The sequence below is a fragment of the Brachionichthys hirsutus genome, chromosome 3 (genome assembly GCF_040956055.1).
Source record: "Brachionichthys hirsutus isolate HB-005 chromosome 3, CSIRO-AGI_Bhir_v1, whole genome shotgun sequence".
Taxonomy (NCBI): Eukaryota; Metazoa; Chordata; class Actinopteri; order Lophiiformes; family Brachionichthyidae; genus Brachionichthys; species Brachionichthys hirsutus.
Window position 1 is genome coordinate 8,343,631 of NC_090899.1, and position 13,000 is coordinate 8,356,630.

Genomic DNA, 13,000 nt, shown 5'->3' on the forward strand with positions numbered 1-13,000 from the left:
GTGGACGTCTGCCGTGACGTAGGTCTGGATTCACGTCTGCTCCAAACTGTTTTCTGGTCTGTCACCGCAGAGTGCCGATTTTAAATCAACATCTTAGAGCAGACATGGGCAAACCCAGGCCCGGGGGCCATATGCGGCCCGTTGGTCTTTTTAATCCGGCCCGCCAACTTGTCCAAATTATATCATTAAATAAAATTGTATTATAATTAAACCTCATTCACTTGACCTTTTCCCTGTAATACTACCTGTAAAAGGCCAAATCCTTTCATGCAATAGCTTTCATGTGTCATTTATATTAGCTCACACAAATACTCCATCCATCTGTTCTTGGTCCGGCCCCTCTGTCAAATTTTAGAACCTATTGTGGCCTGCGAGTCAAAAAGTTTGCCCATCCCTGTCTTAGAGTCTGCTCAGTCTTGTTAGCACCATCCATTCCAATAATCTGATCACCTCTGGGCCATCCCGAGTCCAGCTGTTAACTGGCTTTATGATTTGTTTGCAAATGAGTCTCATCGTGACCTGAATCACCCGTCACACCAGCGCCTCACCATGGGTCTCTGGTGGGAGGGTCCGGGCATGGCCACGCCACTGCTGGTGCTCTCGGCCTTCTTGGTGAGCTGCACATATACCCTCCCATGATCCTTCGAGACCAGGCAGTGGTAGAGGTCGTCGTATTTGACTTCCAAGAAGATGGCCTCGCGGTCCACGTAGTCCCCGGGTTTCAGGAAGTAGACCACTTTGGACGAGATGAGCACGCAGTAGGTGTCGATGGGCTCCACGGCGATGAAGCTGAAACGGAAAGGCAGTGGAATCTCAAGTCTGATGGAACGCATTCCACGCAGTGCAGAAGAGTCGCACGCACAACTCAGAGTGGATGCTGTCAGTGAGGCGGAAGAGCTGCTCCTGACCGTCGGCCTGCACGGCCGAGTGCCGCGGCAGCAAACCCTGAGGTCCCTTACAGCAACGGGGCTTCCGGACCCGCTGCACGCCGAGCCTGAGCGACACAAAAGGGCGTAAACGCTTCCGCTGCAGGGAGAGGAGCAGGAAACGGTCTCGGCCAACCTGTGGTTACTGAGACTGGCCATGTCCCGGACGGTCTGCGCCGTCTCCGAGGCAAAGTCCAGCGCTCCGGCCACCGGCTTGGTCACGGTGCCCACCAGCCCTTTACCCAGACCCGAGAAGAAGCCAGTCACTCCACCCTCCGTCTTCATGCCCTCGACTGTGGAGGTGATGATACTCGTCATGCCTCCAATGATGCCTGGAGGAGTGCAAGATCGTTTTAACGCAGGGGTCACCGACCTTTGTGAAGCCGAGGGCTACTTTCTGGGCACCGATTCCAGTTTGATACACACTTCTGAAATAAAACATCTGCTCAATGTACCATTAATCATTAATGATATTCATCTATGTAAATACACTGATCATGTTTAATGATTACTCACTAATTATTAACAACGTTAGGGAACAGATTTGACTTGTTCAGAAGTCTTTTATTTTATACAAACTCTTGAGAAACCATGTAAGTAAACATTCCACAAAGAACGGGGCTATCAATTATTATTTTTTCTAATCTTGTGTTGTTTTAACCGGTAAAAATATATATATAAACTAATGTAAACAGCAGGTCTCCAATCCCAGTCAGAACTGCTGCTGCAGGATGATTCCAGAACGGACTGAGAATCCTCCTGAGCTGCTTCTAGCAGGAATAAACTTGTTCCCGGTCACGGTTTAGGAGCAGCTGCGTTCTTCAGCGGATTGTTCCGTGTTTTTCCCCGATAAACGATCATTTCCTGCGGCGTTAGCGGCTGTGTTTGGAGGCGGGGCTTATCAATGTTGTGGGAAAGTGGACGCATGCAGTGAACGATGACAAGCCAATCATACTGGAAGGACAGAGCATCCAATCAGAGACGACCTCGCCTGTTTGTCTTGCTTGGGTGAAGGAGAGAAAGGGCGAGAGAGAAAGGAGAGGGGCAGCGAACCCCGTCGCTATGACTAAGTATTACAATAAAATATGTGGCGGTAACATTAAAATGCGGGACAGCTGGTCGCCCTGCTCACCATGAGCCAATCCGTGGATCCCGGCGACCAGGTGCTCTCCGCTGGTGGCGCCGTGGTACCTGATGTACTCCCGCTCATTCTGGTGCCGGTTGTCCATGGTCTTCCCCAGCCCGTCCGACAACGTTCCTGCAAACTGACACGGAACAGGAGGGTGTTCCCACGGCATGGATCCCGCCACGCTTTTCATTCTAATCTATTTCTTACTCGTTTAAGTCTTTCTAACAGGCTTCCTCATTTTTTTGTTGAAGTGGTAAAAAGAGCACCGGAGCAATGTCGGAAGGAAAAGAAAGACGATTTCTACTGCAAAAGACTAAAAAGTCCAAAAGCCGGTCCCCAACAGAAGACTCAGCAGGGAGTACCTTGGCAGCAGAGTTGGACACTCCGTGGGTGACGTTGCGGATGAGGCCGCCCACATTGCCGTATTTGATGAGCTCAGACACGCCCTCAGTGACATCATTAAGGAGACCCATGGGGTTTCCCAGGAAGTCCACAGAGCCCAGAATCTGGGCCGCCTGACTGATCAGCTCCTGGAGACAGGGAACACTGCACAGTGATGATCGGGACACAACCGTGACACCCCTTTAATGCGGCGCCGGTCCACGCGAGCACAGGCGATGCAGATCAATGAGTGCTGGCCGCCGCTCACCTCTCTGAAGTGCTTGAGGATGTCGTTGATGAGGATCTCCTGCGTCTCGTAGGGGTGCACTCGGGTGAACGGGTACATGTTGATGACGGCATCCTCAAACCGAACCAGAGGAAAGCCCAGGGTCCCTTTCAGCGCCTGTGGTGGCAGAGGGAGACTGCGTCCACTCTATGATCGTAAGACAGCGTAAATAGAGACCCGGTCTGGGTACCTTGAGGTCAGGAGGCAACTTGTGAGAAGTGAAGACGCTCAGTTTGACTTGTGGGAGGCTAATCTTCAGGTTCTCAAAGTAGTAGCGTTTAGGAGGTCCCGCATCCTCGCCGGGCTTCTCGTGGAGGTTCTCGCCCAACTTCTCCAGCTCTGCAACGATTGCAATTCATGTTTTACTTACAGCATCTCAACATGTTAACAGCGACCTCCAACTGACGACCCACCGGCTTCCGTCTGCCCGTATCCAACGAAACTGAGCAACTTGAGCAGCAGCTTCTCCTCAATGATGACTGTAAAGCGCCGGGCCGTCACCATCAGGTGCTGCGGGAACATTGTGGCAACGTCATTTCACTCCTCACACCGCTAGCAAAGAAGCTTAAAGCATGACCTGAACTAGAAAAGCAGCTCCGTCCCCACGGGGATCTGGATCGTTGTTCTTGGTGTCTTTATACACCAACCATGACAAGTCAAAGTGATTCATAAATGGAGTTCTGTCTAAAAAGCCCTTCTTCTTGTTTCCGTTGAAAGTCCTTCGTACATCAATGTTCAAATGTCGAACCTCCTTTGTGGAGGTAACAAATCCGTTGATGCGCCGATGTGGAATCGACTCAGCTATAAGATGACGCTGTCAGAAATCTCCATCGAGTGTACCCCGTTCTATATGAAACGCTCCCGTTCACCTTGGCCGACGGTCCGGCAGCAGGTTTCATTTATTCAGCACTAAATCAGAACAGACGCTCGATACTCTCTATATGGAGCAGCTCGAGACCGAACTCGACATTATTCAGAGACATTTCCACCGTGACAGGCACTTTGCGACAGCGGCGAGGAGGAACTTCCTTTAACAGGCAGAAACCTCGAGCAGGACTTCAGCCACCTTTGTGTCGCTCATTATTCTGAGCAGGCTTGTCCTTACGACAACATTTCACGCAACACAACGGGGGCTGCGGCGCGCGGCACCCACCTTGAAGAGATCGGTGAGCATGAGGCTGCTGGGAACCTTCACAGTGTTGACCTGCAGGGCGGGGCCGCTGTCGCCGGAGCCGGGAGTCACGCACAGCATCACGGGCTGAGTGGTGCCCAGCAGCTGGTTGTCCACCTGATGATGATCAGAAGCTTCTAAATGCTTCCTGCTATCTTTGTACAGCGAGCGGATCGACCGTCCGAGCATCCTCCAGCTGCTACACGCGGCTCACTGCTCTGTGTCATTCTGCACCAGCTGCTACAGAATGTTCTACCTCTGCTGTGGCACTGACCCGTCTTTGAGCAATCTCTGGTCAGGACATGTCCTTTCATTCCAACACAATTTCAAAGCCCGCCTTCTTTCACTTTCTCAATATAAAAATAACTAGAAAGACAATCAGAGACTGCAGACCCCGCCTCCAATAGACTATTGGATCTTGTGAGACAGTAAACAGGGCTTCCGGATCAGAGGGGCCAAACCTGCTCTAGCTTGCTGCTCCGGAACGTACTACAAGACTCCTTCTGGACTCTTTTTCCCATCATGCCATTCGTGTCCCTCCCTCTTAAAGTGGCAGTTTACAGCACAGGCACAATTCCAGATGTAAAAATAATTCTAGAATCTGGATCCAGATCCGGATCAACGCCATTCTCGGGGAGGACCGAGCCACGGACAGAACCTTGCTTGTGTAAAAATTTCAAGTCGATTGGGTTACTAGTTTTTGAGTTATGCGCTCGGACAGACAGACAGACAAACAAACGCACCCAATTGCAATACCCTCGCCTCCTCTTCGGCGAGGGTAAAAATCAGATACATATGAAGTCAACAAGGGTCCACGCCTCGTCATGTCCAGGCTGGATTACCGCCCCAACTCAAAGGTCTGCCTGGCCGACGGCGTGACGTGGATCTGCAGCGCCTCACCTGGATGCTCTGAACGCTGAGCTCCAACACTTCGCTGGCTGCAGTGTGGATGAAGTGGACGTATATGCCAGACAGCGTCATGAACACAAGTTCCTCGGGAACCTTGTTGACAAGAGAGACGCCCAGACCCTCCTCCAAGTTCACCAGAACCTGAAGACAGCAGCTAAACGTACAATAACCGTCCCACAATGGTTCCGTATGGCCGGTGATGCTGGGACTACTTTGAGTCACGCTCCTTTGTCTGCGTCCAGATTAACCAGCAAAGAGTCATTTAAATAGTGAGATTTGTAATTAATACAACATATATATCAATGATACAAGTATAATTACCCCTAATAACAATAAGGCCCAACGCCCATACCTCCAGTTCCTGCTCAGCTGCTGCCGTCTTCACGGTCTCTTTGATCCCGTCCTCTTCCGTGCCGGACGAGCTCCGGACGATTCTCCTCTGATTGAAGTCACTGATCTGAAACAAAGTGACATCGGTGAGCAGGAGCGCCGAGGCCTGCCGCCACGGGAACCTGCGGCCCATCGCTGGTCCTTCGGGACGGGAAGCGAGCCGGACATATCACGGTGAACGGTTTTGATTCAGACACGGTCCTTGCAAACGCACTGAATGCCTTTTATAATGGCTTTGATACTTGGGATTCGACCCGATGCGGTTTGCCTATTGGCCCAAGCGAGGGGTGGAGGACGCCACGCCCCCGTTACCCCACCTGCTTCTCCAGCCTCTGGAGGGGGGGGGGAGCACGCCAGGCGTTCGTTCATTTACTTTAGTTCAGCTTTTAACACAATGTATCCCCACATTTGAAGTCAAAGCTTTTTGAAACATTTTAACCTCAGTAATAATCTCGTGGGCTGGATGTGAGATTTTTTCTTTAATAGTGGGCGCCGATGGTGTCCTGTCAGAACGTGTGTTCTTCCATCGGCGTGCCACAAGGCTGCGTGCTTTCCCCTCTTCTGTTTATTCTGCACTGCAGTGATTGTAAGCCTTCTTAAGGGGCATGACGACGGCCACGGGCCCACTGTGGATCACTTTGCCCGATGGCGTGGTGAATCCGATCTGATCCTCAATGCAACCAAAAACAAAAGACATGGTGATTGATTTTCGAAGGAATAGCAGGTCTGCTAGAGAGACACATATCAAAGGCCAGAAGGTTGAACTGGTTTCAAGCCGTAAATATTTGGGGCTCATTAAAAGTATCAGTGTTCATGAGTGTAACAGCCGAGGGGAAGAAGCTGTTCTTGTGGCGGGAGGTTCTGGTCCGGATGGACCGGACCCTCCTGCCTGAGGGGAGAGGGTCAAAGAGTCCGTGTCCAGGGTGAGAAGGGTCGGCTGTGATCCGACCTGCACGCCTCCGAGTCCTGGAGACCTGCAGGTCCTGGAGCGATGGCAGCTTGCAGCCGATCACCTTCTCCGCAGCACGTACAATGCGCTGCAGTCTGTGTCTGTCCCTGGTGGTGGCGCCAGCGTACCACACGGTGATGGAGGAGGTGAGGACTTAATGACTTTAACGGCCTGATGGCTGGAGGTGCAGCAGTTGGTGTACAGGGAGAAGAGCCAGGGGGAAAGTACACAGCCCTGGGGGGATCCGGTGCTGATAGTCAGGGTGTCCGAGACCGTAGACCCCAGCCCCACATGCTGCCTCCGCTCCGTCAGGAAGTCGGTGATCCACCAGCAGAGGGAGTCGGGCACGTCGAGCTGGAGCAGCTTGTCCTGGAGCAGTCCCGGGAGGACGGTGTTGAAAGCTGAGCTGAAGTCCACAAACAGGATCCTGGCGTCGGTTCCTGGGGAGTCCAGATGCTGCAGGATGAAGTGGAGGACCAGATTGACTGCGTCGTCTACAGACCTGCTGGCTCGGTAGGTGAACTGCAGCGGGTCCAGGACGGGGGCGGGGAGGGTCTTCAGGTGGTGGAGAACCAGGCGCTCAAAAGACTTCCTGACTACAGATGTCAGTGCTATCGGTCTGTAGTCATTAAGTCCTGTGGTCCTTGGCTTCATGGGGACAGGGACAATGGTGGAGGACTTGAAGCAGGCTGGAACATGACAGGACTCCAGGGAGGGGTTAAAGATGTCTGTGAAGACAGGAGTCAGCTCACTGGGACAGTGTTTCAGGGTGGGGGGGGAACATTGTCCGGTTCAGCTTCATGAACTGTCTGTGCACATCCTGCTCCTGGATGCAGAGGACAGTGGGGGGGGGGAGAGTCTGTGGAGGCATTTGGCGGTTTGCCCTCCATGTTGTGGGTGGAGGAGGGGGTGACTGGAGGGTCCGGATGGGTGTGGGGGGGCTGCTTGGTCGAAGCGGCAGGTCGTTCAGAGCTCGGGGGGGTACACGGTGTAGATCCAGTTAGGAGGGGAACGAGCTGCTTGGGGGAGGTCTGTGCTCTCTGAGTGCTTTTCTCGTTCTTATTTTGTGATAAATTCCTGACACCCAGGACTTAACTGAAGATTATAAATTGTAAGTATCAGTACGGAGGTCAGGACTTTGGGTCGATTAGAAAAGCTCCGCTAAGATGAAAGATTTAGTCGATGAAACTCAGCCCAGAGCTGAAAATAACGGCTGATATTTAGTCTGACTGTTAGCTCTGACCTGGAGGACACGCGTGGGCCCATCTGGCAGGACCTGGACCGACAGCACCCCGGACCCGGGTCTCATCTTCTGGTTAATGAACTGCTGGTCGGGGCCCGGCGCCAGCAGCATGGAGTCTGGCCCCAGCACCACCTCTGCGCCATCGTGCAGGCCGGCCACCCCGGCCTTCACCTGGAGGACGCGTGTCAAACATGCAACGTGAAAGTGAGGCAGAGCAACACAACGCTAAACCGAGTCAACGATCGATCCAAGACAACCGGGCACCTGGACCACCAGCCGGGGCAGGCCGCAGGTCAGCATGCCTGAGCTGAAGTACCACGTCTGGGTGGTGCTGCGGCGCGAGTCGGGCCTCTTCAGCATCAGTGGCTCAAAGCTTGGGGGGGGGAGAGAGAGCCCACATCTTAGCTCTATTCAAGCGCAATGAGCCCAGCCGCGGCGCTCCCAACGAACCTGTTGTCACTAACTGCTGCAAGCCCGGCGATGTCCAGCACCAACGAGGAGTCCAGGGGGCGGGGCTGGGCCGGCTTGCTCTGCGGGGGAGACGACCCTTCGTGACACAGCATGCCAGCCCCCGTCATCCTCCACAACTGGGAGCGCTTCCCTGGTTCCTGCACGACGGCCGGAGAACATATGAGAACCCCCAACAGCGGCGCTCCCTCTTCTGGCCGGACAGAGAGAACGTTCTCCGTCACGCCTACCTTCTTTTTCAGAACGACCCTTTGAGTCTTTGTGTCCACATCCAGGACCAGTTCAGCGCAGCTTACCGGCTGCTTCTTCCCAACAGGCCTCCTCTCAGCATCCCTGCATCGGCGACACAACAGGCTCAGCATGCATGGCCCCCCGCCGCGAGACGCGAGGACACGGGGACGCGAGGACACGGGGACGGCCACAGGATGCAGAGTGAGTGCGTACTGTGAGAACGTGTGTGCGGCCGCGATGTAAATGAAGTTCTCGTAGTACAGCTTGTTGTACTCCCTGAAGAAGTTCATGTCCGCCGTGACCTCCGAGGAGCCGGCTCCCTTCACGGTCAGCGTGAGGTAGGGGGGCAAGGTGGGCTCATCGCAAGCAAAGTCCAGACCCGAGCCCGCCTTCACCTCGGTGTGCAGCCGCAGGTCGGCCACACCGTGCTGCCAGAACTGGATCGGCACCTGAAAGGATTCAAACGGAATCAACCCAATGTGCTGTTGAGACCTTGCCTCTACCAACCCCCCCCCCCCCCCCCCCTCAACGTCTTCATTTGATTGTGGCTAATTTAAGGAGCAAAAAGCCGCTGGATAGAACCGGAACATCCCACCACCACTAATGTTCTGGCGGTCCACTCGGTGGTTTTGGCGCTGATCTCCTCTCACCAATCACAGAGAGATTCTGTCCCTCGACTAGGAAGAACTTCCGAACGGTGTCTGACCTCAGAAAGGTTGTCGATGCGGAACGGTGGCGGGAGCTGGTCGGCGTCGGTGAAGGAGATCTGGTAGGCGGCGCCTTTCAGGGTGACCTCGGCTCGCAGGAAGAAACACTTCCCCAGGGTGTCCCTGTTGGGACCAGGAAGACGGGGGCCTGGTCAGGCATGTTCCTCACACAGTGCTGCTAGCGCTCAGTCAGCAGGGACGTCCGGTTAGCTGATGCTACTGATTCTGTGGATCTTTTCAGGAAGTCCGGTGGATGTTCGGGATTGGTCGTTACGTTACGGTGGCTTTGATCTGTCACCAGATCGGTTTCTAAAGGTCATTAGGGTACGTGGCAACGCACCTCATGTTGACGTGGAACGACTTTGACTTGTTGACCTCGAAGCCTCCGGACCAGGTGCAGTCGTTGGCGTCCATGAGGCGCACACACAGCAGCTGGTCGTAGTCGTTGCGGGGCCAGTGGAAGACGACGCTGGAGCCCGGCAGGGTGGAGATGTAGCCCTCCGGGTTGGCAGTGCCCTAAAGCAAACGGCAGTCAGTGTTACGCCGGTGAAACGCCACACGGAGAGCTTCTCCCAGCACGCATGAACACAAGGGACGTGGGGGGGGGGGGTTGTGTATCAGGGTTTGGCCCCTTAGTTCCAAGAAGGGACATCTTGGCCCTGTTGTGTTCCAACAACACGGTCCCCCACTGAGCTATTGTAGCTTCGGGGGGGGGGGGGGGGGGGGGGGGTCCATATTAATGCCTCTAGATGGACAACGCGCTGCAGCAGTCCCTCGGGTACTCCGGATCAGACCCATCGATCGGCGCTCTGGATGCTACGGTACCTTCATCACGCCATCGGGAACCCGAACAGCCTGTGAGCAACTCGTTCTGCACATTTCTCACCTTTCCTCTTGCGAACTCTCTCTGAGCGAAGGCCAGCTTGTGTGTAGAGCGGTTGTCCAGCAGGTAGCGTGGAGCGAAGGTCACGATGTGAGTGTCTATGTAGCGGCCCTTCCCTTTCCGCACACTGATGCCTGAGGCGATCAAACAGACAACGGCCGAACAAACGGTGACGTAAAACCCGCAGCAATGAGGCCGTGATCGAGGAGGCCGCGCGCCAGCTTGCTTCTGCACGTCGTGACTTGCCTATATTGTAGATGAGGCCGGGCCTGTTGCCATGCTGGATAACCTTCACCGCTCTGACTCCACTCCCACCATCCAGGGAAAATCCCTGGCACCAGCCAGGCACTCCATCCGGGTGGATCCCTCTCCCAATCCGCATCGTGCACCTGAGATCAAGACGGATCGGGGGTAAAGACATGCACCGTGATGTGGTTGGCCAGATCATTTCTCTCCATGCGATTCATTCATTCCTGGACCGAGCTCGTAATTTGTCTCCATCTTCATCACGCGTCTTTTGTTCTCCCTGCAATCCTCACCGCTCGCTTTCTTTGGACCCGTGTCTTACTATAAAGAACATTCACAGATACGGCGCCAGTCACCGAACGAGTGCGCCGTGCTCGGAGCGCTCGGCCGTCTGGAAGCGGGCTCGCATCCGAACACAACTAGGCTGGCTCGTACGTTAAAGCGCCCGCAGGTCGAGGTATTACTGGAGGGAGGGAGGGAGGAAGAGAGGGGGTTCTGATCCACGCTTACATAGCGGGCTGCTCCTTGTCCGTGTAGCAGAACAGCAATGGGCTGAGGCTCCGGGCCAACTCATGCTCCTCAAACTGACCTGCGGCGTCAGATTTACCGTTGTCCTGACGGAAAATCAACGGCAGACCTGAAGGGGGGGAACGTAGCACAATGAAGTCACTGGCCCGGTTCCTCTTGCTCCTGGAGGCTGTACAATAGATCTACCAGTCTTGTTGATGAGCCAGTAGGGGGCAGAAATCAAGATCCTCAATGCCCCCTGTGCCCGTAGGACGATACGGATGGTGAGACAAAGCAGATGCTTGTTGGTGTCGTAGAGCCTCATCAGCACCACGTAGTTCTGAGTCCCGGGGGGGATCAGCAGCTCTTTGCAAACGAGGAAGCTTTCCAGCAGCACTCCTGAGGGATGAGAAGATCATCAGGAGCGGCACTCGGACAACGAGGAGAGGTGAGCAGCAGCCGGCGGCACGTCTGACCGAGCTCCATGTTCTGCGAGGTGTCGGCAGCGTGAAGCACGGCTTCCTTCCCCGGCTTCAGCGAGCCTCTGATCGAAGAGCCCTTGATGTAGAAGTTAAGTTCGCAGGGCAGGAGGTTGGCCAGCACCACGGTGGGAAGCAGATAGACGGTGTGACCCGGCTGCCGGCAGATCTGTTTGGCGCCGCCGGACGCCGGCTTTGCAGGCTGCTGCTCCGGGTAGTTCTCCTTCTTTATGACGACACAAAACCTGCAGGATGCAGAGAGAGGAGAGCAGTCGAAGCCTTGAGGGGAACGAGACAGAAAAAGAACCGGGTCTGTCCGTAAATACCGGAAGCTGTGCTTCACGTTGTCATCGACGTCTGCTGAGTGGCACTCCCTCTTACTGCTGCTGATCTCGCCGGGACGCTCCACACTGGTCCAGTGGATGGGCACCTTACAGAAGAACAAGCCCCGCCCCTTGGGCCGAGCCTGCAGGCGCCACGATGTCAGGTGGAGCGGGACCGCCAAGGCCTGGCCAGGCAGAATGGGAGGCAGCACGACTGGTTCTGGCAACACAAAGACACATCTCGCTTCAGGAAACGAGGCAACAAGGGGTTAACCGCTAAAATGAACGACTCCAAAACTCACGAAGACGTTTTGTGGTGGATGTAAAGACTTTTCAAACGCAATATCAGGAAGAAGAAAAAAGATTGTTCAGGTCAACCTAAAAACACAATTCTTGTTGTCAGAGGCAACGTGGCAATGTGGGCGGGATGCAAATCCAGTCACACATTCTTATTGGTCGGTAACGCCCAATCCAGTCACACATTCTTATTGGTCGGTAACGCCCAATCCAGTCAGACTTCCTGAAATGACCACGAGTATTTCTCCTCCAATGCAACGGCAGTGCGATGCAGTTTGATGCACGAACCCACGTGAACCCACATGAACCCACATGAACCCACGTGAACCCACGTGAACCCACATGAACCCACACGAACCCACACGAACCCACACGAACCCACATGAACCCGCCACACCCCAACAAGTAGGAAGAATGGCGTTTTTGGTTTGATCGGAATCAACCCCTCCAGATCCTCAGTAGCAGTAAAAACGTCAAATATGGAAACTTCGGTCAAATGAAATCCAACCGGTTTCACCAGATAGCGTGGCTGAACATATTTGATCATTTAGAGCAACAGCAAAATATCAGATGATCTTTAAATGAAAGGAGAAACAGGCGTCTTACTGTCAGGAGCAGACGGGCTGTCGAGCCTGACCTCCATAGGAAGGTCCAGCCGGTTGGTCACCATCAGCGCCGAGCGGACGGTGACCACCTTCCTGGCACTGCCCTCCATTCTGATGGAGAACACCACTCTGACCGGGGGCAAGGCCGAGAACTGAAAGGTCAAAGCGTTTATGTCAAGACGTTTGCGTTCACTTCCCATTTAACTCAAGGTTTACGTGAAACTAAAATCAGAGCCGCAGCGGGACTGCGGGGAGCCGCACGCGCGTTGCTTCCGTCGGTCGGAGCGGGCCCCATTTGAGAAACGGCTTCCTCTTTGTGACTACGGCTACGGACAGAAGCTTAACGGCGCTGCTGGTACTTACATACACGTGCGGGTGGATGATGTTGGTTCTGCTGATAGGACTGCCAACCTGTGGGAATGTAGAGCAGAAGACAGAGGAGGAGGAGAGTTAGGGGGAGAGACGTGACAGCAGCTCAGCAGAGAGTGACCGTCACTTAATGAAGGGTTAATCTGATGAGGGGAAACAACATCCAAAATACAAGACATGAACTATTTATTACAGCTACACAGACAGGATATTACGATGATCCGGTCTGCATCTGGGACGGCCAAAAGCCCTCACAGTGTTGGACGAGTTGTGTCTGTCCGCAGCAGCGTAACGGAAGAAGACGCCCACTTTGTCCACGGACACCGGCTTCACCTGCTCCCACCCGCACACCCGGACCAGCAGCTGGTGCAGCTTCAGCTCGTGAGTGTGTCTGCAGACGAGCAGGAGGCGAGAGGTGCAGCACATTCAGCACACGAGCGAACGGCCGGTGCAGCGTCTCACCGACACGCCGGCGTTCGGGGCGTACCGGTGCCGGAGCTT

General features: G+C 54.4%; 1 protein-coding gene across 1 annotated transcript in view; it reads right to left on the reverse strand.

Annotated features, from left to right (window-relative positions):
* Nucleotides 1–524: 524 nt before the first annotated feature.
* The window catches only part of LOC137914967 (intermembrane lipid transfer protein VPS13D-like), a 13,818-nt gene continuing 1,342 nt past the window's right edge, over nucleotides 525–13,000 (reverse strand). The window contains exons 3-29 of the mRNA XM_068758452.1: nucleotides 12,755–12,890; nucleotides 12,494–12,541; nucleotides 12,132–12,282; nucleotides 11,232–11,448; nucleotides 10,903–11,150; nucleotides 10,634–10,825; nucleotides 10,430–10,556; nucleotides 9,920–10,062; nucleotides 9,677–9,807; nucleotides 9,131–9,306; nucleotides 8,790–8,913; nucleotides 8,297–8,532; nucleotides 8,083–8,185; nucleotides 7,835–7,992; nucleotides 7,649–7,757; nucleotides 7,385–7,555; nucleotides 5,155–5,259; nucleotides 4,794–4,943; nucleotides 3,876–4,010; nucleotides 3,136–3,232; nucleotides 2,913–3,061; nucleotides 2,705–2,839; nucleotides 2,418–2,585; nucleotides 2,059–2,191; nucleotides 1,063–1,258; nucleotides 863–994; nucleotides 525–789 (exon numbers count right to left, since the gene is read on the reverse strand). Of these exons, the coding sequence (XP_068614553.1) occupies nucleotides 525–789; nucleotides 863–994; nucleotides 1,063–1,258; nucleotides 2,059–2,191; nucleotides 2,418–2,585; nucleotides 2,705–2,839; nucleotides 2,913–3,061; nucleotides 3,136–3,232; nucleotides 3,876–4,010; nucleotides 4,794–4,943; nucleotides 5,155–5,259; nucleotides 7,385–7,555; nucleotides 7,649–7,757; nucleotides 7,835–7,992; nucleotides 8,083–8,185; nucleotides 8,297–8,532; nucleotides 8,790–8,913; nucleotides 9,131–9,306; nucleotides 9,677–9,807; nucleotides 9,920–10,062; nucleotides 10,430–10,556; nucleotides 10,634–10,825; nucleotides 10,903–11,150; nucleotides 11,232–11,448; nucleotides 12,132–12,282; nucleotides 12,494–12,541; nucleotides 12,755–12,890 (4,135 nt within the window). The remainder of the gene's footprint in view (nucleotides 790–862; nucleotides 995–1,062; nucleotides 1,259–2,058; nucleotides 2,192–2,417; nucleotides 2,586–2,704; nucleotides 2,840–2,912; nucleotides 3,062–3,135; nucleotides 3,233–3,875; nucleotides 4,011–4,793; nucleotides 4,944–5,154; nucleotides 5,260–7,384; nucleotides 7,556–7,648; nucleotides 7,758–7,834; nucleotides 7,993–8,082; nucleotides 8,186–8,296; nucleotides 8,533–8,789; nucleotides 8,914–9,130; nucleotides 9,307–9,676; nucleotides 9,808–9,919; nucleotides 10,063–10,429; nucleotides 10,557–10,633; nucleotides 10,826–10,902; nucleotides 11,151–11,231; nucleotides 11,449–12,131; nucleotides 12,283–12,493; nucleotides 12,542–12,754; nucleotides 12,891–13,000) is intronic.